Genomic DNA, 25176 nt, shown 5'->3' with positions numbered 1-25176 from the left:
GCAGGAAAATTGAACTAACGTTTTCCCTGCCATTCTGAACTTCCAGTCCACCTTTCCCCCCTTGCCTGATGATCCAGAAGCCTAAGCCCTGCAGAGACAGGGGGAGGAGGTTCATGAACAGCACCCCTGCCCTGCTGGACCAAGCACCCACACCTCGCCTGGCCAGAGCTACACACCCCACCATATTAGAGCTGTGCTCTGCCCTGCTAGAGCTGTGGACCCTGCACCCCACCCTGCTAGAGCCTCTATGCCACCCTCGCCCTGCCAGAGTTGTGCGCCAAGCACTCTCCTTGACAAAGTCACAGGGTGCCCTTTACAGCCAGAACCACGTGCATCGTCCCCCACCCTGCTGCTAGATCCATGTGCCCCATGCTCCCAGAGCTATTCCTACAGCCAACTCCCTGGCTGTGGCAGTTGCCTGGGAGCTGTGCAGGATCACTTCCCACAAAGATTCAGGAACAATAGAGTGATCCCACAGGGGTCTAATCTTTGAGAGACACCTCCCCAACTCTGAGGACTGCCAGAGGACACCAGACCTTGCTCTATAGGGATACTATTGCTGCAGAACGGCTGAAGCAAAGGTGCGGTAGCTGAGGGATAAAAGCTTTTGCTGACTTGTTATCCTCAGGATTAGACTGAGTTGAGGTGGAACACTCCCCAGTGGCTATCGAGTACCTCAGCTCCCCCAGCTGGCTGGTGGCAGAGGGTAGTGGCCAGGCTGAGGAGGCATTGATCTTCCTTTGACTCTGATAGGCGCAAAGCCCCAGCACATCTGCTTATTGGAGGGAGCAGGGCCTCAGCCCCATAGGGTCACCAGTGACTGGGCATGAAAGAGGAGCAAAGTGGAGAAAAAGATACAGCCCCCTGATCCAAATCTGCTACTGAGTGGGCCACAGAACACCAGAGTAAGCCAAATTTGAACAGCCAGTAGACCTCTGCCATCTACCCTGTTTCCCCGAAAATAAGACAGTGTCTTATTTTAAGGTATGCTCCCAAAGATGCACTAGGTCTTATTTTCAGGGGACATCTTATCTTTCCTGTAAGTAGGTCTTATTTTCAGAGGATGTCTTATTTTGGGGGAAACAGGGTAGTTACTGGAGACCTTTTGAACTTTCCCACTTGAAAGTTCATAATGACTGGGTCAATTGGTTTGGAACTCCTAACCAAGGCCAATCACCGAAGGACCCTCTCAGGAGGTACCCTGGTTGTGTGGTAACGGGAAGGGTTCATTTTCCTCTTCCAGTTGTTGTCCATGGGGGGTGGGGTGTCTTAGTTGCTTGTATTTCTCCAAAGGTAGGACTTCAAACCAGAGTCAGTGATCCACTAGGATTGGACAGGACCAGATAAATGCATGAAAAAGCCACCTAACCGCACCACACCAAGCAGGTTTCCTCAGACTCAGACTGTAATACTGTACAGGTCCTTTGCAAAGCTGTAGGGGGAAAAGCTGCAGTCACTAGACACAAATCCTTGACAAAGGGCTGGTTAACCACAACTCCAGGAGCTCCAAATCCAACTTCACCTTACCTGCCCATCTAGCCAAATGGCGAAAAACAATCATGAGACAGAATCAGTGGAAAAACACTGGCAACATGAATAATCAGAGTAGAACAACTCCCCCAAGGAACGATATGGCAGACACAGCACAAGATCCCATTCATAAACAAATGGGTGAGATGTCAGAAATCGAGTTCAGAATTTGGCTAGCAAATAAGATCAACAGAATGGAGGTAAAGATGGAATTAGAATTTCAAGGAGGAATTCAAAAGATGTGTTAAGAATTCAACGAATTCAAAGACAAAATAACCAAAGATTTAGACACATTGAGAAAAGAAGTTTCAGCCTTACATGATATGAGAAATACAGTAGAATCCCTAGGTAACAGAAAGAAGCAGGCAGAAGAAAGGATCTCTGACATTGAAGACAAAGCTTTTGACTGCTCCCAAATGCTCAAAGAGGGAAAAAAGTAGAGAACAAAAATGGATCATTCTCTCAGAGAGCTTTGGGATAATTCAAAGAAACATAATATTCACCTTATAGGAATTCCTGAAGGTGATGAGTTTGCTGCAAAGGATACACATGCTTTACTTCATGAAATAAAGAGAATTTCCCAGACATGCCAAGAGATTCTGAAATTCAGATAGCAGACAGTTTCAGAACACTGGCACGACTCAACCCAAATAAAAATTCTCATAGACACATTATAATTAGCTTCATCAAAATTAATATGAAGGAGAAAATTCTGCAAGCAGCCAGACATAAGAAAACCATAACCTATAAGGGGAAGAACATTAGAATGACTGCAGATCTCTCTGCTGAACACTTTCAAGCTAGAAGAGGGTGGTCATCCACTTTTAATCTCCTTAAAACAAAATAACTTTCAACCCAGGATTTTGTATCCAGCTAAACTGAGTTTCATCTATGATAGAGAAATTAAATACTTTAATGACATGTACATGTTGAAGAAATTTGCCATAACTAAACCAGCTCTCCAGGATATTCTCAGACCTATCCTCCATAATGACCAGAGCAATCCTCCACCACCAAAGCAAACTCACTCAGGAACATTTGATCAAATTCCAACTTCCACAGTGGCAAAAGGATTAAAAATGTCCACTGGACTTTTGAAAAACTTGATACTCAAAATACTACCAGGCTTATCAATACTCTCAATTAATGTGAACGGCTTAAATTGCTCTCTAAAGAGGCACAGGTTGGCTGACTGGGTATAAAAACTCAGGTCAGACATCTGCTGCATTCAAGAATCTCACCTTACCTTAAAAGATAAACATAGACTCAGGGTGAAGGGATGGTCATCTATAATTCAGGCAAATGGAAATCAGAAAAAAGCAGGTGTTGCAATTTTATTCGCAGATACAATAGGCTTTAAATCAACTAAAAGTAAGGAAAGATAAGGATGGTCACTTCATATTCGGTAAGGGCAACACCCAACATGATGAGATTTCCCCCAAACAGAATGTGCCTCAATTTATAAGAGACTCTAACAGACATGAGCAATGTGATTTCCTCCAGCACCATAACAGTCGGAGATTTTAACACCACTTTGGCAGTGTTGGATAGATCCTCCAAATAAGCACAGAAATTTTAGACTTAGACTGAACCATTCAACAATTGCATTTAACAGACATCTACAGAACATTTCATCTTAACAAAACTGAATATACGTTCTTCTCATCAGCCCATGAATCATCCTCCAAAATTGATCACATCTTAGGTCACAAGTCTAACCTCAGCTAATTTAAAAGAACAGAAATCATTCCTTGTATTTTCTTGGACCATCATGGAATACAAGTTGAACTCAGTAACAAAAGAAATCCTCATACTCATACAAAAACATAGTAACTAAATAACCTCATGCTGAATGATAGCTAGGTCATATATGAGATTAAGAGGAAAATTACCAAACTTTTGGAACAAAATGATAATGAAGACACGAATTACCAGAACCTCTGGGATACCGCAAAGGCAGTCCTAAGAGGGAAATTTATAGCATTGCAAGCCTTTCTCAAAAGAATGGAAAGAGAGGAAGTCAACAACTTAATGGCACCTCTCAAGCAACTAAAAAAGGAAGAATATTCCAAACCTAAAAACAGCAGAAGAAAAGAAATAACTAAAATTACAGCAGAACTAAATGAAATTGAAAACAAAAGAATCATAAAACAGATCAATCAATCAAAACGTTTTTTGAAAAGGTCAATAAAACAGATAAACCGTTGGCTAACCTAACCAAAAGCAGAAGAGAAAAATCTCTAATTTCATCAATCAGAAATGAAAAAGACCAAATAACAACGGACTCCTCAGAAATTCAACAAATCCTTAATGAATATTACATAAACTTCTATTCTAAGAAGTATGAAAATCTGAAGGAAACAGATCAATATTTGGAAACATACCACCTTCCTAAACTTAGCCAGAAAGAAGTGGAAATGTTGAACAAGTCTATAACAAGTTCTGAAATAGCATCAAATATAAGAAATTTCTCCAAAAAGAAAAGCTCGGGACCAGATGGCTTCACATCAGAATTCTACCAAACCTTTAAAGAGGAACTAGTACCTATATTATTTAACCTTTTCCAAAACATAGAAAAAGAAGGACTATTTCCCAACACATTCTATGAAGCAAATATCACCCTGATTCCCAAACCAGGAAAAAATCCAACAAGAAAAGAAAATTATAGACTAATATCGCTAATGAATATTGATGCAAAAATATTCAATAAGATCCTAGCAAACAGAATCCAACAATACATCAAACAAACTATACTTCACGACCAGGTGGATTTTATCCCAGGGTCCCAAGGATGATTCAATATATGTAAGTCCATAAATATAATACATCACATAAACAAATTAAAAAGCAAAGACCATATGATTCTCTCAACTGATGCAGAAAAAGCTTTTGATAATATCCAGCATCCTTTCTTGATCAGAACACTTAATAGGCATAGAAGGAACATTTCTTAAACTGATAGAGGACATCTACAGCAAACCCACAGCCAATATCATATGGAATAGAGTAAAACTGAAATCATTTTCACTCAGACTAGGAACCAGGCAAAGATGCCCATTATCTCTGCTGCTTGTTAACATTATAATGGAAGTATTAGCCATTGAAATCAGGCAAGAGAAGGCAATCAAGGGGATCCAAATAGGACCAGAGGAGATCAAACTGTCACTCTTCATGGATGATATGATTGTATATCTGGAAAAACCCAGGGACTCAACTACAAAACTCCTAGAAGTGATCAAGGAATACAGCAATGTCTCAGGATACAAAATTAACACTCACAAATCTGTAGCCTTTATATACACCAATAATAGTCAAGGGGAGAAAACAATCAAGGACTCTATTCCCTTTACAATAGTGCCAAAGAAGATGAAGTATATGGGAGTGTATCCAACTATGGACATGAAAGATCTCTGTAAAGAGAACTATGAAATTCTGAGAAAAGAAATAGCTGAAGATGTTAACAAATGGAAAAACATACCATGCTCATGGCTGGGAAGAATCAACATTGTTTGAATGTCTATATGACCTAAAGCAATCTACAGATTTAATGCCATCCCTATTAAAGCACCTCTGTCATACTTTAAAGACCTGGAAAAATTAGTACTTTGTTTTATATGGAAAGAGATAAAACCTTGAATAGCCGAGACATTACTCAGAAATAAATCAAATTGGGAGGAATCACGCTTCCAGACTTCAGACTATACTATAAATAGATAGTTATCAAAACAGCATGGTACTGGCACAAAAATAGAGAAGGAGATGTACGGAACAGAATTAAAGACCAAGAGGTGAACCCAGACACTTATCATCATTGGATCTTTGAAAAGCCTATCAAAAATATAAATTGGGGGAAAGATTCCCCATTTAACAAATAGTGCTGGATGAATTGGCTGGCAACCTGTAGAAGACTGAAACTGGACCCACACCTTTCTCCTCTAACAAAAATTAACTGTCACTGGTTAAACTTAAAAGACTTCATGTAATACATGAAACTATAAAAATTCTTGGAGAGAGTGCAGGGGACACACTTGAAAAAATTGGCCTGGGAGAATACTTTATGAGGAGGACACCCCGGGCAATTGAAGCAACATCAAAAATACATTACTGGGATCTGATCAAACGAAAAAGCTTCTCCACTGCCAAGAACACACTAAGTAAAGCAAATAGACAGCCTTCAGAATGGGAGAGGATTTTTGCAAGCTACATTTCCAACAAAGGAAATACAGAATCCATAGAGAACTCAAACTTATTACTAAGAAAAAAACAAGTGATCTCATTTCATTATGGGCAAGAGACATGAACAGAAGCTTCTCTGAAGAGGACAGGTGCATGGTCTACAGACACATGAATAAATACTCATCATCTTTATTCATCAGAGAAATGCAAACCAAAACCACTTTGAGATACCATCTAACTCCAGTAAGTGTAGCCCACATGACAAAATCCCAAAACTAATGACATTGGCATGGATGTGGAGAATAGGGAACACTTCTGCAGTGCTGGTGGGAATGCAAGCTAGTACATTTCTTTTGGAAGGAAGTTTGGAGAACACTCAGGGATCAAAACGTAGACCTACTATTTGATCCTGCAATTCCTTTTCTAGCTGTATATTCAAAAGACCATGAATCATTTGGCAACAAAGATATCTGTACCAGATTGTTCACTGCAGATCAATTCATAATTGCCAAGTCATGGAAGATGCTTAAGTGCCCATCGACCCATGAATGGATTAATAAATTATGGTATATGTATACCATGGAATACTATGCACCACTAAAAAAAATAGAGACTTTACCTCTTTTATGTTTACATGGTTGGAGCTGGAAAATATTCTTCTTAATAAAGTATCTCAGGAATGGAAAAAAAATATCCAAAGTACTCAGTACTACTATGAAACCTATTTATAATCGCTCACATGTTCATATGAAAGATGAATCACAACTATAGCCTAGGATGAAGGAGGGAAGGAAGAGGGAGGTGAAGGGAGGGGGATGTGTCGATAGATGGAGGGTTAATAGGGGGACCACAACTATGGAGCATATTGCAAGTACAAGTTGGATCTATTGGGAGTAGAACACAAATGTCTTAACAGTGTAATTGGGTAAATGAGGTGAAGGCTATGTTAATTCGTAGGCTGTAAGCACTATAATTTGTACAAATCAACACATTGAATCCCATAATGGCATAAATGTATTCAAGATCTATGTACAAATGACTTAATAAAAAAAACACATGCCCACATGAAGAATAGAAAATTATTTTTTAAAGGGCAAATAATTGAAACTGCTATAAAATATATAACAAGACTAGAATTCTATACATCCTGAATCTGAAGAATGTTTTTACAAGTTATCTCTTTTCTACAAGGAGAATGGGGAACAAAGACCCATAATGGAAAGCACCCCCAGAAAAAAAAGGAAAATTAAAAAGTAAGCTAAGATTGCTTCTTGTCCTTTGACTAAGATCAAGTGTAAAAAGTAAGCTGAGTGAGTCAGAACAAAGAAAAATCAGCTAGTTTACCTTTAAGACAGCCATTGCTAGCAAGCTTCCTGCCTTTTCTGAAATTCTAGCCTGTTGGGGATACAAACACTTCTGTTGGGTCCCTGAGCACTCTGAGGAAAAAGGGTCAAAGAATAGGCTATGACAAGACCTACAAAGATACATTAAAGATACATCTCCAGCCTAGTAAACAGGCAAAGCAGATATCCATTGTGGAGATTTGCATTTGCCTGGGGCAGAGATCAAAGGAGTAGCTGGAGCCCTGAGATATGGGCAGAAGAGCTTAAATCCCTTATCGCAGAAAATGATTCTCTGTGGTAGTGATGTGAGGAAAATTCCTCCCTCCCACAGATTCTTCATAGGAGATTAATGTGAGTGGCATTTTACTCCACAGGGAACTAGTGAAGTTTAACAACTCCCTAGAAATCTGTGTGTGTGATCTCAAGAGGGAGGTTCTCCCAATACAAGGCTCAGATTTCAAGGGTACCCTTAAGGATAATAATAATAACAATAGGAGCTGATATGCTCAATCAGAGAAACTGTTGGCATCTTCTTTCCCTCCCTCATCTTACCCTCTAGGCAAATAGACTTAAATAAAAGCAGAGTGGAGCAAACACTTGGTGCCATTGCCAGAATCCCACAAATGGGCAATGGACTCCTGAACTCACACTTTTAATTCTATTCTATGTCTCCTGCCTCTTTTTTTACTGTCGTTTCTAACTCTATATTTCTTCACTCAGTCACTGCTAGTTGCCATAGATCTTCGTGGACCCTGACCCTGTGGCAGGATCAATTTCTCTTAAGAAAAAAGAGCTATGTATTTGCTTCCAAATATTATTTCTCAGCTAAAAAATCCATTTTAACAAACACCACATTAAAAAGTTCGTCTACAACTCTTATAGACATGTATGCACACCTTCTCCTCAAGAAAAAAATTTTTTTTTAAATTTAAAAATGTAAGCATTCCTTTTAAAAAGAAAAATATGAACTAAAAAAGTGACAAAGAGACTCCTGTTTATTGTTTATTTTTGGCTATCCTTAATTTAAAAGGGAGGACACAGAGACTTCTGGGTAGCCTGAGGATACTGATAGCAGCCTACATCTATCCCTTTCCGCCAATCAACCAACAAGTAGAACAATACAACCACATATACAGAAAACAGCTAACAGCCCAAACTTCAATTATCTGTAAATAGAAAAGAACAAATGTGGTAGAAGTAAACGTTAAGTTCTTGCCCTAAGCTTTTGAACAGAATAAGTGGAAATCCACAAAACTATACAGAAAAAAGAAGAGGAAAGTGAGGGGCCGAAAAGTGATCTAAAATAATCTCAGAAAGAGAAAAGTCCACATTCAGTGTAAAAAGAGCCCCTGCAGATTGGCGAATGAAGTACAAAGTGGAAAACCCCAAGAGTGTTCAGGATAAAACGTATTAATGTAAGGAGGGTATCACTTCTGGGAAGAAAAGAGAATAAAAAGGGAGAGCAACAAGGGAAAATTCAGTATCTGTCAAGGTAAACAGGAGCCATCCCCTACCCCCGCCCCAGTCAATCACTACCTCCATCACACACTACACACACACACACACAAATAAAAAACAAGTAAAAGGAAAAAATATTCATTGAAGGAAAAACATGCCCACTGATAGAATAGGCTAAACTTGGAGTAGAAAACTTCAACCCTGTCCACAAAATAATCAGATGAAAGATGCCTACATAGCTAAACAAAGCTTGTATTAGAAAAAAATTGAGTCAAATACTACAACTAATGAAATCTGTACAACTGATCAATAAAATCTCACAAAGCAGAAGAAAACCATTATGCTGAATAAGAAGCTGAATTAAATATCCTCAAATAAGCATTCAGAGATACAAAAAAGTAACTCAGATGAGAAATTCAAAAACTAAAAATAGAAATTAAAAAAAAAGAAAGAAAAAAGTTTATTAAACATAGAAAAGAAATGGAAGAAAACAAGAATATTCCAAACAATGAAAACTAAATCATGATGATTAAAGGAGATGAGATTTAACTAAACATTTAATAGTGACACTCAAGTAAAGATGACACTGTAGAAGCATTTTTAAGAAACTTAAAGTGAGAACCAAGGACCTTACATCCAGCCAATTGGTCATTCAAGTATAAAGGTTATAGAGTTTGAATGTGTTGTAATTGAGGAATTATTAAGTGTCCTAAGTATAAAAAATATTAAAAATTAAGAGAATCATGTACAGAAACAACACGATTAACAAAGATTTTCAAATAATCTTACCAAGCAAAACAAGACCCTAACTATCCTCTATAAAAGAGAGAAACTGAAAGAGATTCAGGATGGTGAAACACAACATGGTGGCATGAGTTTACCAGGCAAATTAGATTTCCATATTAGAAATTAAGGAAGACACTTAAAACAATGATCAAAAGAAAATTCATGGCCTCAAAAACTTACATTAATAAAAATAAAGGAGTAAAAATAAATGAATTAAGTCCTTAACAAAAATCTACATAAAGAGTAAAATAAATAAAGCAAAAAAGAACAAAACCCCCCAAATAGTCAAAAGAACAGTCTATTATATTTATTGCATGTGTATCTATTTTATTGGGTTTTTCAATTTCTTTCATTTATTTCTTGTCTTCTTTCCAGATTTTTTTCCTTATATTCAGTTTTCATAAGTTAAATTATAATGTACCTTGGCATGAGTTTGTTGTGTTTGTCCTACTTGGAAATTGCTCAGTTTCTTGACCCTGAAGTTTTATGTCTTTTGCCGCATTTGTTAAGTTTTAGCTGTTGCTTCTTCAAATACTTTTAGCCCCATTCTCTTTTTCCATTCCCTCTGAAATGTTGATGATATTTAATATTAGATTTTTTTGTTACGGCCCCACAGGTCCCTGAGGCTCTGTCATTTTTTTCCCAGTCTATTTTCTATTTAGATAGGGCGATTTCTATTGTTCTGTCTTCAAGTACACTGATTGCTTTCTCTGTCATATTCACTCAAGCCTACTTACTGAGTTTTTATTCCAGCTATTATATTTTTCAGTTCTATGATCTCCAAGTTGTTTCACTTTTTTAAGTTTCTATTTGGTGAGATTTTCTAATCTTTTCATTCGCTTTCAGAGTACTTAAAATTTCTCACTGAAGTATTTTTATGATGACTGCTTTAAAACCCTTCTCAAATAATCCCAATATCCTATTAATCTCAGGGTTGACATTTGTTGATTCTCTTTTCTCATTCAAGTTATTCTTTTCTTTATTGACACAATGATAAATAGTTTTTCTACTGTTCTGCAAATTTTGGATATTATGTGGGAGACCACAGATCATATTTTACTATTCCATTTTGGCATGCCGTCATCTTTTTAAGCTTAGCAGTCATCTTATTTGTCTATCATAGTTATTCTAACAATATAGTTTTCAGTGCTATTCTGCCAGCTTAACTCACCTGGTGTCCTAGTGCTCCATCTCAGTTTCCATTTGCACTGCCCGTAGGAGAAAAACACACTTTCTAAGTTCTGTTGGTACTAGGTGACAGGTGAATGATACAAGACTTGTGGGATGGTGGTGGGGGTGCTGGGAAGAGAGCTCTTTTGTGGCCTGACTAGTGTGAGCAGGGCTCTTGCTCAATGCCTGCTGGAGTCACTTACATGGGTAGTCTCCCAGACAGAGGATAGTAGACACCAGACCCACAAGATGGAGGGTATTTTCCTGGACCCAGTATGCAAGTTTCAGGAGATGGCAGCCTATTATTATTTTCTTTGAGTTCTAGGGTACCCAGACAACCTGCCTTTCTATAGCATTGGACTGGGATCAAAGCAATGGCTATAAAATTATGATTTCAAATATACACGTTTGCATGCATATATGTAAGGTGAAAGGGGCTAGAAGCAAGGACACACTGGTAGCAATGAGTATACCTAATACTTAGGTCTTAGTTCCTAAATACTCTTCTCCACTAAGGGCAATATTAAAATTAGATTTGATCAATCATAAATGATATCTTTCTTTGTGTTGTTTTACTGTCATTCAATTAAAAATGGCAAGAATTTCTTTTTTAAACTTTATGACAGAGTAAGGTATGCAATATAATTTTTGTTTCATTAGGCACGAAAGAATTATTTGGAATTGTAAAACAGATATTTTTCCTTTTTCATTGTTTTCTATAAAAAGAGATATAAAAAGCCAGAATATCTTTAGGGTTATTTGTTTGTTTATATGACTACCATGATTTGTCTCTGTGACATAAATCTTCAGTTTCAAAACACAAACATATCCTGAAAATTGATTAAATCTCAACTTTTTCTTTCTTTAGATTTTTTTGTTTCTTTGATATTCTTGAGTTTAAAGCATAGTTGAATCTTGTTCTTTCTAGTCTACTACTAAAAAATGTAGAAAACAGAATTTAAGATAATAAATTTTCATTTGAGTATACTTTGTCAGAATTCTCCTAATGTCCATGGACACTGTTCTAGTAATTGTCATTTTTCAATAGTTTGTAATTGAAATTTTGCCTTTCTTTGAAGTTACTAAAGTGCCCAATTTTTTTGAAGTGAAAAAATTATATATTAGAGGTGTCATGCCATCCAACAACTTAGTGGATAAATCTTTATGTAATTTCATCACCAAGGATGGGAGAATGCCTCTAGCAAGAAGTTTCTTGTAACTCACTCCATTTTGTTCTTTTGTACCCTGAACATAAATCTACCTCCTGATTTTATCACAACTTTCCCAGGTTTATCCTCTCAATATATAATACATAAACATATTGCTATTCAACATATAGTTATTAATATAGAAGCTGTTTCTTTTAAATCAAAGACCCATATATAAACAAAGAATATTATCTGTCTGAAATTTAAAAATCAAGAGAATTCAGATTTGCAGGACCTACCTAATAACTTGTTTTACTAGGAAACAAAATATACAATCATAGAGGTAATATGGCCTGTTCTTCTGCATCTTTGGGGAAAAGCCCAATTAGGTTGATGCTCAGTTGAAATGAGAAGGGGCTGGGAGATTGTTGGAAAATATTAAAAGGACAAAAATAGTAAGAGTCTAAAGTTGGAAGTAGAAGGGAAAAAATGATGTATAGATGCAGAAGAAATAAAGGGGGAAGCTAGAAAAGAACTATAAACTGAGTTATTTTGAGAAGAAGGTTAAAGAAGCTAGAGAGAGAAAATGAAGATAAAAAGAAAGGAATTTAGAAAACAAGACTATATGGATATAGCAGAATGAAAAATAAAGGAAAAAGGGTCTGAGAGTAGTGCTGAATAAGTGAACTAATTTCATGAAAATTATTTATAGTTTTTGCTAAAGAGTGTTTTTTTCCTTAGCTAAAGGCTATTACAGTAGCTACTTATTTATTAACTATAAATTAGAATTTTAGAGTATATTATCTATATTCACTTTATAGAAAAAAATAGAATAAAAAAAACATAAAAAAATATAATTTAAAGAAATTGTATCAAAACTTACCCAAAAGTTGAGTTCAGATAATCCCAACTTATGAATTTTATTTCTCTTTAGAATTATCACCTACAAAGGAAATAATATATAATAATTACATAGAATTAACATTATTATTTTATATGAATGGTATGTTAAAAAAATTACACAGCTACCATCTTTCCTCAGGCTATTGCCAGCAATTTTCCTCCTTAATTGTAGAGTTTTCAGATTTTGGATTAGGTACATTTCCTTTAGGTGAGAGCTAAATGCTTTGTTGAGTCAAAAATAAGTTGCCTCTTGGAACAAGTCAATTTCTCACTCAGGGTAACTCCTCGATAAAGGTGGATGGTATGTAAGTAGAAGATACACACAAGTTTATATGTGAGTTACCCAGCAAAAATACTGAATTAGATTAACAGGAAAAATCCTTCCTCTCTAAACTACCAAATGAAACATTTTAAAATGATTCAAGGGCTCTTTTACAACTGGAACTTTACCTTGGAAGCAAGAACAATGTAACCTAAAATAATGGAACAAAGATATGAAGAATATAGAAAGGATATAGCAGAGCTTAAGGAGTTAAAGGAGTCAACTGGGAATTTAGAGATACAGTAGAAATTATTAAGAACAGACTAGACCATGGAGAAGAAAAAATCTCAGACCAAGAGGATAAAGCTCTTGAGCTAATGTAGGCAGTTAAAGAGGCAGAAGAGAGAGAAAGCACAGTGCTCACTCAGAGAATATGGGACTTCGTGAAGCATTCAAACATATGAATTAAAGGTATTCCTGGAGGGGAAGAAAACATCCCAAAGAAATGGAATCCCCACTGGATGATATCATAAATAAAAATTTCCCAAGTATCATCACAGACTACAACACACTCCCTTTAGAGGGATATTGAACCTCGGGTCATCTCAACAGAAACAGACCATCTCTAAGACACACTGTAATGAACCTATCTAAATCAAGATTAAAGAGGAAATTATTCAAGCAACCAGAAGGAAGGGCCAATTGACACCCAGGGGCTGATACATCAACGTGACAGTGGACTTTTCAGCTGAAACTTTCCAAGCCAAAAGAGAATGGTTATCTACCTTTAATCTTCTTAAAAGAAATAATTTGTAGCCCTGAATTCTATGTCCTGCTAAACTAAGCTTCAAAATTGATGGAAAATCAAATCTTTTGCTGATATGCAAATATAGAGGAAATTCTTACCAATAAGACCAGGTTTATAGGAAATATATGGACCCATTCTCCACATCGATCATCACAATGGACCACCAGCAAAGTAAACACCCAGAAACTAAAGGAATAAACATAGTCTCCACAGTGGCACACAGGATAAAACCAGCAACCACGATAAAAAAAGCAACAGACTTTCACAAAATAAATTGATAAATCACATTTATCAATTCTGTCAACAAATATAAATGGCTTGAATTCCCCACTGCAGAGCCACAGTCTGGTTGACTGGATTAAAAAAAAAAGCACAGGCAGCACCTGTAGCTCAGTTGGCAGAGGGCCAGCCACATACACCTTGGGTGGTGGGTTTGAAGCCAGCCCAGGCCTGCTAAGCAACAATGACAACTATGACTAAAAAATAGCCAGGTGTTGTGGCGGGTTCCAGCTACTTGGGAGGCTGAGGCAAGATAATTGCTTAAGCCCAAGAGTTTGAGGTTACTGTGAGCTGTGATGCCACAGCACTCTACCCAGGGCAACAGCTTGAGGCTCTGTCTCAAAAAAAAAGAAAGAAAGAAAGAAAAGAAAAGAAAAGCACAAGCCATCTATATACCATCTCCAAGAAACACACATAACCTTGAAGGACAAAACAAGATTTAGGATGAAGGGATAGACAATAATAATTCAGGCAAATGAAAATCAGAAGAAAGGAAGGTTGCAATCATATTTTCAGGTACCAGTGGATTTAAAACAACTAAAATTAAGAAGGATAAAGATGGCCACTTCATACTGGTCAAGGGAACAACAACAAGAGGATATTTCAATCCTAAATATTCATGCACCCAACTTAAAAACTCCCAGATTTATGAAACAGCCTTAAATGGTCTGAGCAGTAGATATCCTATAGCACCATAATAGCGGAGGACTTTAACTCCCCTGTGACACAACTGGACAGATCCTGTAAACAGAAACTAAAGAAAGATACAAGGGATCTGAATGCGACCCTAGAACAAAAGGGAGTAATAGACATATACGGAACACACCATCCCAAAGCTGAGGAATATACATTTTTCTTGTCAGCCCATGGAACATACTCCAAAATAGACCATATCCTAGGACACAAAGCAAACCTCAACAAAATCAAAACAATTGAAATGTTATATTTTATCTTCTCAGATCACAAGGCAATAAAGGTGGAACTCAACTCCAACAGAAATTTTCATCCTCACACAAAGGCATGGAAACTAAACAACCTTATGCTGAATGACAGTTGAATCAAGGAGGAGATAAAGGAAGAAATTGTTAAATTCCTCTAACATAATAACAATGAAGCTACAAGCTACTAAAACTTGTGGGATATTGCAAAAAGCAGTCCTAAGAGGGAAATTTATCTCATTATATGCCTACATCCAAAAAAATAGAAAAAGAGTATATTAACAACTTAACGAATTATCTTAAAGAAATAAAAAAGGAAGAGCAATCCAATCCCAAAGCTAGCAGAAGAAAATAATCAAAATTAAATCAGAAATAAATGAAATTGAAAACAAAAGAATCATTCAGAAAATTAATGAAATAAAAAGTTGGTTATTCAAAAAGATAAATAATATCAATAAGCTTTTGGCCAGATTAACTAGAAATAGAAAAGTAAAATCTCTAATAACCTCTATCAGAAAAGGAAAAAAGGTTGAAATAACAACAGATACTATGGAGTTACAAGTTATTATCTCTAACTATTATAAGAAACTCCATGCCCAGAAATTTGACAACGTGGAAGAAATGGACCAATGCCTGGAATCACACCTCTCCCTGGACTTACTCAGGAAGAAACAGATCTCTTGAACACCTCAATATCAAGCACTGAAATTAAAGAAACAATTTAAAAGCTTCCAACAAACGAAAGCCCTGGATCAGACAGCTTTCACACAAGAATTCTTTCAAATATTCAAAGAAGATCTAGTACTCGTACTTCAGAACCTATTCCAAAACATTGAGAAGGAAGGAACCTTCCCCAACAGATTCAATGAGGCAAACATCACCATGATACCAAATTCAGGAAAAGACTGAATAAAAAATGATAAATATAGGCCAATTTCACAAACGAATATTAAGGCAAAATAATCAATAGAATCTTAGCCAACAGATAACAGCTACACATAAAAAAATTATATATCATGAACAAGTAGGCTTCACCCAAGAGATGGTTTAACATCCACAAGTCCATAAATGTAATTCATCATATCAACAGAAGCAAAAACAAGGACCATATGATCCTCTCAATAGATGCAGGAAAAACATTTCACAAAATTCAGCATCCTTTTCTAACAAGATCACTTAAGAAAATACTCATAGGTGGCACATTTCTTAAACTGACTGAAGCCGTCTACAACAAATTCACAGCTAATATCATACTGAATGGAGTAAAACTAAAAGCTTTTCCACTTAGAACCGGAAGACAAGGTTGTTCTCTATCATCACTACTATTCAACACGGTGCTGGAAGTTCTAGCCAATAAAATCAGGCAAGAGATGGATATTAAGGGCATCAAAATGGGGGAAGAGGAGTTCAAACTCTCCCTCTTTGCCAATGATATTATCTTATACTTAGAAAATTCCAGAGACTCAATGACAGGACTCCTGGAAGTGATCAAGAAATACAGTAATGTTTCCAAGTATAAAATTTATGTCCACAAATCAATAGCCTTTGTCTATGCCAATAATAGCCAAGTTGAGAAGCAAATCAAAGACACAATTCTCTTCACACTAGCTTCAAAAAAAAAAAATAAATACCTAGGAATATACCTAACAAAAGAGGCGATGGACCTCTACAAAGAGAATTATGAAACCCTAAAAAAGAAATAGCAGAAGATATTAACACATGGAAGAACAAACCATGCTTTTTGCTGTGAAGAACCAACATTGTTAAAATGTCTATAATTCCCTAAGCAATCTATAGATTCAATGTAATCTTCACTAAAATACCAATATCATAATTGAAGAACTGGAAAAAATAGTTTTTTGTTTCCTGTGGAACTAGAAAAACCCCACTATAACCAAGACAATTCTTACTAATAAAAAACAAAGCCAGAGGCATCACTCTGCCAAAATTTAGGTTATATTACAAGTCCACAGTGATGAAAATATCATGATAGTTGCAGAAAAATAGAAACATAGACATATGTAATTGAATAGAAAACCAAGAGATGAAACCAGTCCCTTATTGCAATCTGATCTTCGATAAACCAAACAAAAGCATATGCTGGGTAAAAGAATCCCAAATAGGGATCCTAGATAAATAAATTGTGCTGAGAGAACTGGTCACCTGTAGACGTCTGAAACTACACCTGCAGCTCTCATCACTGACAAAAATTGGCTCTCGCTGGATAAAAGATTTAAATTTAAGACATGAAATGACAAAAATTCTACAAGAAAATGTGTAAAAACTCTTGACAATGTCAATCCTGGGAAATATTTTCTAAAGAAGACTTCATTGGCAAATGCAACAACTGTAAAAATAAACAAATGGGATTTAATTAAGTTGAAAATCTTCTACACAGCTAAGGAAACAAAAATTAAAGCCAATAGACAAATCTTCAGAATGGGAAAAGATATTTCCATGTTATAAATATGACAAGGATTTGATAACTAGAATCTACAGAGAACACAAATTAATCAACAAAAAAGAGCAAACAATCACATCCATCACTGGGCAAGAGGCATGAACAGAACCTCCTCTGATGAAGACAGATGAATGGCTAACAAACATATGAAAAAATTATCATTGTTCCTAATCATCATAAAAAATGTAAATTAAAACCACCCTGTGACATCACCAAATCCCAGTGAGAATAACCCAGATCACAAAATCCCAAAGCTGCAAATATGGAGAGAAAGGAACACTTTTACACTGTTTATGGGACCTCTTTGGCAAGAAGTATGGAGATTCCTCAAGGATTTCAAATTAGATCTCCTATTTGATCCCACAATCCCATTACTAGGCATCTACCCTGAAGAAAAAAATCATTTTATCATAAGGAGATAAGGACTAGACTATTTACTGCAGCTCAATTTACAATCTCCAAGATGTGAAAACAACCTAAATGCCCATCAATTCATGAATGGATTAAGAAACTGTGGCATATGTATACCATGGCATACTATTTAGTCATAAAAAAAGGTGACTTTACATTTTTTATATTAACTTGGATGTAGTTGAAGCACATTCTTCTTAGATAAGTATCACAAGTACGTAAAAGCAAGTATCCAATGTACTCAATACTAAGATGAAGCCTGTAGATGATCTAATACACACCCACATAAGAGATAAACCCAATTCTATTCAAGCTGGGGGTAAATGGGGAAGGGGAGAAGAAGAGGAGATTGGTGTGCTCTCACTTAATGGGCACAATGTAAGAGTATATGGCACACCTCTTTGGTGCAGGACACACAACAGGAACTCCACCTAACAAATGCAAACACTGTAACCTAGTTGTACTCTCACATTAACCTAAAACAAAAAAAGAAAATAAAGTAAAACACCTAGTCCCTGGTATTTTTGTTATAACAGTCCAAACTAGAAATACAGTGACCAGAAATACTTCACTTACCATCTCCAGAAGTTGAAGTGTTATTTGCTTATCCCCAAATTTGGGATAGAAAAATGCTTTCCATGAGAAAATAAATTCTTGGGCCTGGGTATTATTTAGATTTGGAGTAGAATTCTTTATTAGCTAGCTGGTGGAAAAATTCCCCAAATGATCCAAGATTCTTGAATTTCCAATTGGAAGATATAAGTGCACTAGATTATTCACTGCAACTTTGCAAATCCAAAATGTAAGAAATAACCTACATGCCTAGATATTATAGAGTACTTGAATTATCTACAGGAAGCCCACAACAAAACACTATGAAACTATAAAAAATTGAAGAAACTATTGTGAACAGTTATAAACCAATGAACTGAATAACTTAGAGGAAATAAACAAATTTCAAAAACATACAACCTCTTTAGAGTAAATTATGAATGGACTGTCTAAAAAGACCTATAACTAGTAAGATTAAATCAGTAATCAAAAACCTCCCAAGACCAGACAGTTTCACTAGAGAATTCTATGAAATATTTAAAGTAGAATTTACTCCAATTCTTCTTAAAACTCTTCCAAAAATTGAAGAGGAAGGAATACTTTCAAACACGTTTCCTGAGGCCATCCATTACCCTGAAACCAATATAAGAAAACTATTGGCCAATATCTCTGATGAGCATAGTAACCCCTAAATACTGCAATTAAAAAAAAATGGACAAAAGACTTGAATAAATATTTCTCAAGAAAAGACACACAAATGGCCAACAGGTATTTGAAAAGGTATTCAACATTACTAATCATCAAGGAAATGTAAATCAAAAACACAGTGAGATTTCACTTCATACCTGTTGTGGCGGCAACTGTAAAATAAAACAAACCAAAACATAACCGGAAATAACACACATTGACAAAAATGAAGAAAAAGTATATCCCTAATGTACTGTTGGTGGGAAAGTAAAATGGTGTAGCCACTAGAGAAAACAGTCTGGAGACTCTTCAAAAAGGAACAACAGAACTATCAAACAATCCAACAATTCTGCTTCTGGGTACTTATCCAACAAAATTGAAAACAGGATCTCAAAGAGATAATTGCACTCTTTTGTTCATTGCAGCATTATTCAGAATAGCATTAGGTGGAAACAAATCAAATGTCATTGATGAATGAACGGATAAAGAATATAAGGTATGGGGCGGCGCCTGTGGCTCAAAGGGGTAGGGCACTGGCCCCATATGCCAGAGGTGGCAGGTTCAAACCCAGCCCTGGCCAAAAACTGCAAAAAAAAAAAAAGTGGTATGTATATACAATGGAGTATTATTTAATATTAAATAAGTATGAAATCTTTCTATACTCCACAACATGAATGAACCTTGAGGACATAATTTCACTTACATATGAAATAGCTATAGTAGTTAAACTCATAGAAGCAGTAGTAGGATGATAGCTGCCAAGGAATAGGGTAAGGGGAAAAGGAGAGTTGCTGTTCAATGGTTTCAAAGTTTTAGTCATGCAAGATGAAAAATTTCTAAAGATCAGATGATGATAACATGCATATAGTTAATAATACTGTATTTAAAAATGTAATAAAATATTACACATTTTGTGTTTTTTTACCATAATACTACTGCTACTAATTATAATAATGATTAAGGAACTTCAAAGTTTTTAAAGCAAAATACATGAAACAATGATTTTCTGTTGATATTTGTTTTGTGTCCCAGGATATGATCAATTTTGGAGAATGTTCCATGGGGTGATGAGAAGAATGTATATTCTTTATCTATGGGGTGGAGTGTTCTATATGCGTCTATCAAGCACAGTTGTTCTAGGGTCTCATTTAAATCTCTTATATCTTTGTTTAATTTCTGTTTAGAGGATCTGTCCAGCTCTGTAAGAGGAGTGTTAAAGTCCCCTGTTATGATGGTATTATCAGATATCATATTGCTCAGACTGAGTAAGGTCTGCTTCAAGAATCTGGGAGCATTTAAATTGGGTGCATAAATATTTAGAATTGAAATGTCTTCTTGTTGTAGTTTTCCCTTGACCAATATAAAGTGACCATCTTTGTCTTTTTTGACTTTAGTTGCTTTAAATCCACATGTATCTGAAAATAAGATTGCAACTCCTCTTTTCTTCTGAATTCCATTTGCCTGAAAAATTGTCTTCCAACCCTTGACTCAGAGCTTTGTCTTTTGAAGCCAGGTGTGTTTCTTGCAGACAGCAAATGGATGGCTTGTGTTTTTTCATCCAGTCAGCCAATCTATGTCTCTTCAGTGGGGAATTGAAGCCATTAACACTTATTGAGATAATTGATAAGTGTGGTAGTATTCTACTTGTCTTATTTTGTGAGAGTCCATTGCTTAGTTTTATCTTTTGCATCAGTGTGGAGGTTAGGTTCTGTCCTTTGATTTCTGAGTTCTTACTTTGCTGCTGATCCATTGTGGTGGTCAGTGTGCAGAACAGGTTGAAGTATTTCCTGTAGAGTTGGTCTTGTGGCGAATTTCCTCAATGTTTGTATATCCGTAAATGATTTGATTTCTCCGTCGATTTTTAAGCTTAGCTTAGCAGGGTACAGAATTCTGGGCTGAAAATTATTGTGTTTAAGTAGATTAAAGGTAGATGACCACTGTCTTCTGGCTTGGAAAGTTTCATTAGAGAAGTCTGCGGTCACTCTGATGGATTTGCCCCTGTAGGTCAACTGGCACTTACTCCTGACAGCTTGCAGAATCTTTTCTTTTGTCTTGACTTTGGACAGGTTCATCACAATGTGTCTTGGAGAAGCTCGGTAAGAGTTGAGGCGACCTGGGGTCCGATAGCCTTCTGAAAGCAGCGTGTCAGAATCTTTGGTGATATTTGGGAAATTTTCTTTTACAATATTCTCTAGTATGGCTTCCATTCCTCTGGGGCATTCTTGTTCCCCTTCTGGAATTCCTATAACTCGTATGTTGGATCGCTTCATAAAGTCCCATAATTCTGACAGTGAACATTCTGCTTTCTCTCTCTTCTTTTCTGCCTCTTTTACTGTCTGAGTTATCTCAAGAACTTTGTCTTCTACCTCTGAAATTCTTTCTTCTGCATGGTCTAACCTGTTGCTGATACTTTCCATTGCATCTTTAAGTTCCCTAATTGACTGTTTCAGTTCCTTCAGGTCTGCTATATCCTTTTTATATTCTTCATATCGTTCATCTCTTATTTGATTCTGTTTTTGGATTTCCTTTTGGTTATTTTCCACTTTATTAGCAATTTCCTTCATTGTTTCCATCATTTCTTTCATTGTTTTCAGCATGTGTATTCTAAATTCCCTTTCTGTCATTCCTAACATTTCTTTACAGGTGGAATCCTCTGCAGTAGCTACCTCATGGTCCCTTGGTGGGGTTGTTCTAGACTGGTTCTTCATGTTGCCTGGAGTTTTCTGCTGATTCTTCTTCATGGGTGATTTCTTTTATCTGTTTCCTTGCCCTAATTTTCCTTTCACTTCCTCTTGCTCTTTAAGTTCTCATGCCTGTGGACTAAGGGTTACAGGACCAGAAGGGTGAGAAGGTTGAAGAGCAAAAAAGGGATGAAAGAAAGGAGGACCGAGTGATAAGAAAAAAAAGAAAAATAGAGAAAGGAGAGGGGGTGGGTATAAGGAATATTGACAAAAAGAAGAGAGGCACAGAAAGAGGGAGACAGAGCAATATAGGTGTACAGTAGGGTACTTAGACACAACCTTAAAAAAAAAACACCTTCTGGGGGTGCCCAGTGGATGGTTCCCTTCAGGTCAGCAGCTGTTTGCTAACCTGATCAGACACAGTACCCCACCTCCACCAAGTAGAGAGGAAAGACAAAAATGCTATAAATCAAACCAAAACAAGCAAACAGAAAACTTTACGGGGATAAAATTGGATGAAAAACCAAATGATAGCGGTAGAAACACTAGCAAAAATGAAGTTCTAGTTATTAAAAAAGGCAGCAATGGGAAATTATAATTAAACTAGGAAAATTGAGAAAGAAAAAGGATCTGTATGGAAAAGATTGAAATTAAAAAACAAAAGAACATCAACAACGTTAAAATAAACAAAAAAAAGTAACTAAACAAAAAAAGAAAAAAAAAACACAACCAAAAACAAAGCAGTTTATATATGTTATTGAATATTGTCTGGGCAACACGTGGTCTTCTGGGGTATGAGATGTTAATCACAGTTCTGATACAACTGGAGGCTGCTGATTTCTCAAATCCCAGCAGGTAGACACCCTAAATCTCTCTTCAGCCCACTTAATAGGCTCTTTGAACTTGTAAACTTGCTGAGCAGAAGCTTTCCCAGTAAAGTGCTTCTCGCTGGAATCACTGCTGAAGTGACTATCCACTTACCCAGTGTGCCAAAACCGGTCTCACTCTGCCCCTGAGGGTTAGGGCTGCAAGGCGGCTCAGACCCCCCCCCCCTTAGGCTACTTGGTTGCTGGGTTACCAGCTCCCAATTCTAGCTCTGTGACCCTGAGGGCGGAGCTTGCCGGGGCAGATCACTCACAATGGCTCCGTGTGACCCACCGCCAAACACTATTAGCTCCGTCTGGCTCAGCGGCTCAGACTGGGGCCCTAGACAAAGGCCAAAGTTCTCTGCACTCCTGCTCAGGCCCTCCCCAAGGCAGTTCAACTTAGTGCCAAGTCCACGGACACCAAAACAGTTCACAGGTAAGGCCTTTCTGGTTTGCAGTCTCGCTGCTACTGAACTTACAGTTGTAAGCGGGTTTAGATGGATTGAACACACGCGACCACTTGCCATTTTTCCACTGTTTTAGTCCTCCTCTTGGGGTCCAGAAGTCTCTCGCTGAATCCCTGTATCCTCATAGGAGTGATGATAGGAAGATCCCACCAGCCAGAGATGCCTGGAGTCCTATCTCCCCAGACTCACGGTGCCCAGATGAAAGGAAGCTGTTACTCGGCCGCCATCTTGCTCCGCTCGAAACAATGATTTTCAAGAAACTGGATAGGCACATGGGCAAAGATCACAGAAAGATCCCTGAAATACACTAATGAAATGAGGTGAGTCATACGATGACTCTCAGTTACTGCCCTCAGAGTATCCAGACTGTAGAACAGGGAAAGAACCAGAAGTGTACATGAATTGGAGCTAGGAAGACTAGAGCAGCTAGAGTCTGCACGTCAGAATACAGCTGAGAAGAGAGTAGCATAGAGTCAGGGCCCCAGAGGTCTGCAGAGGGTCCCCCTTGCATCTTCAGCTCACCAATCAGTGTGTGCACTTTAGAAAAAACACCCTGGAGTCAGGACTAGAAGCATATGAAACAATTATGGGGAATAATCCCCAGAGTCTAGACAAATAAGGGGTAGTTCTTGCTCCCACACAGTATGGAAACCTCATAAATCAAGAAGCATCACATAGTCTACATAAAAGGGTTTGTTTCAGTAGCAGAGCGATATTAGCCATAAACTAACCTTCTAACAAATCCTGAAAGCAAGACCCAAAAGAATCAACTTATTTCCAAGTAAATTAACTGCATTACAGTAAAAATCTCCAGGATATTTAAAGAAATAAAAGACTATCCTGCACCTAATAAGGTAAAACTCATGAAGCCTACAGAATCAACTAAAACTGACAGAGATGACAGAAATAGTAGGTGAAGACATAAAGAATATACAATTGTGTTACACATGTTGAAGAAGAGATAAGAAAGAGGGAATGTGTTAACTACAGACAAATGTTCTAAAAGATCCAAATTGAACTTTTAGATATGAAAACTACAATGTCTAAGAGAAAAAATACACTGGATGGAATTAAGAACAGATTGGATGCTGCAGAAAAAAAGACTAGAAAACTTAAATATAGACAAAAATAAACACAGGATCTGTTAACCACAGGATAATTTCACAGTACACAGTAATAAGAGTACCTAAATGGGAGGAGAAGGGATAAAACATATTCAAACAAATAATGGTCAAAAATGTTTTAAATGTGACAAAGGGAAATCCTGTCTCAATAGATTTTCTTTCAAATTTTACGAAAATTATAAACCCAGAGATCCAAGAATTTCAACTGAATCTCAAATACAAGAAATATAAAGATAGCTATAGTAATACATATTATATACCAATTGCTAAAAATAAGTGATAAAGTCTTAACAGCCAGAGAAATAAGAAATCATATGTACTGAGAAAGAAAGGACAAGTATGTCAAAAGATTTCTCAAGAAAAATATGCAAGCAACAGTCAAGCAACATCTTTTAAATATTAAAGAAAAATATTGTTCACCTATAATTCTATGCCCAGGAAATATACCTTTCAACAATGAGGGCAAAATGCTTCATGAGAAGCAGATCTTCACTAAAGCAATTGTTACAAGAAGTCTTTCAAACAGAAAGAATATAAAATGTGAAACTATCTCTACACAACTCAAGAGCACTGGAAATAGCAACTACAGGGTGAATATATAAGATTGTTTACTTATGTTTAAATATTTTTAAAAGATGACTATTTTTTATTTTTTTATTAAATCATAGCAGTATACATTAATGCAATTATGGGGTACAATGTGCTGGTTTTATATAGAATTTTAAATACTTTCATCAAACTGGTTAACATAGCCTTTCACCGCATTTTCTTAGTTATTGTGTTAAGATATTTATATTCTACCCTTAGTAGATTTAACATGTACCCTTGTAAAATGCACCATAGGTGTGGTCCCACCAATTACCCTCCCTTCACCCACTCTCCCCCTCCCCTGCCCTTCCTCTCCTCTTTCCTCTTCATCTTGGGTTATAGTTGGGTTATAGCTTAAAAACTATGCTTAGATGCCACGAAGTAGGTGGCAATGCCTTAACCGTATGTGTGCTGTCAGGCCCGAGGGTCTCTTCCATCCTTGTCAAAGGGAGTGCTAACCTTCTCTCCTTTCATACAACACAAAGACAACTATTTAAAGAATAATAATATTTTTGAGGCATCTGTATCATATGTTTGA

At 36.6% G+C, this 25176-nt stretch overlaps 1 protein-coding gene and 1 non-coding gene across 2 annotated transcripts in view; both read right to left on the bottom strand.

Moving 5' to 3' along the window:
* The window catches only part of DPY19L2 (dpy-19 like 2), a 200074-nt gene that overhangs the window by 92522 nt on the left and 82376 nt on the right, over positions 1 to 25176 (bottom strand). Inside the window, exon 12 of the mRNA XM_053609456.1 lies at positions 12495 to 12554. Coding sequence (XP_053465431.1) covers positions 12495 to 12554 — 60 coding nt within the window. The remainder of the gene's footprint in view (positions 1 to 12494; positions 12555 to 25176) is intronic.
* LOC128560646 (U6atac minor spliceosomal RNA) lies at positions 24994 to 25119 on the bottom strand. The gene has a single exon (XR_008373115.1). It is a non-coding gene; the product is annotated as a U6atac minor spliceosomal RNA (small nuclear RNA).

This window comes from Nycticebus coucang, chromosome 11, assembly GCF_027406575.1.
Source record: "Nycticebus coucang isolate mNycCou1 chromosome 11, mNycCou1.pri, whole genome shotgun sequence".
Lineage (NCBI taxonomy): Eukaryota > Metazoa > Chordata > Mammalia > Primates > Lorisidae > Nycticebus > Nycticebus coucang.
Note: the sequence above shows the minus strand (reverse complement) of the source record. Positions and strands in the feature narration are given on the sequence as shown.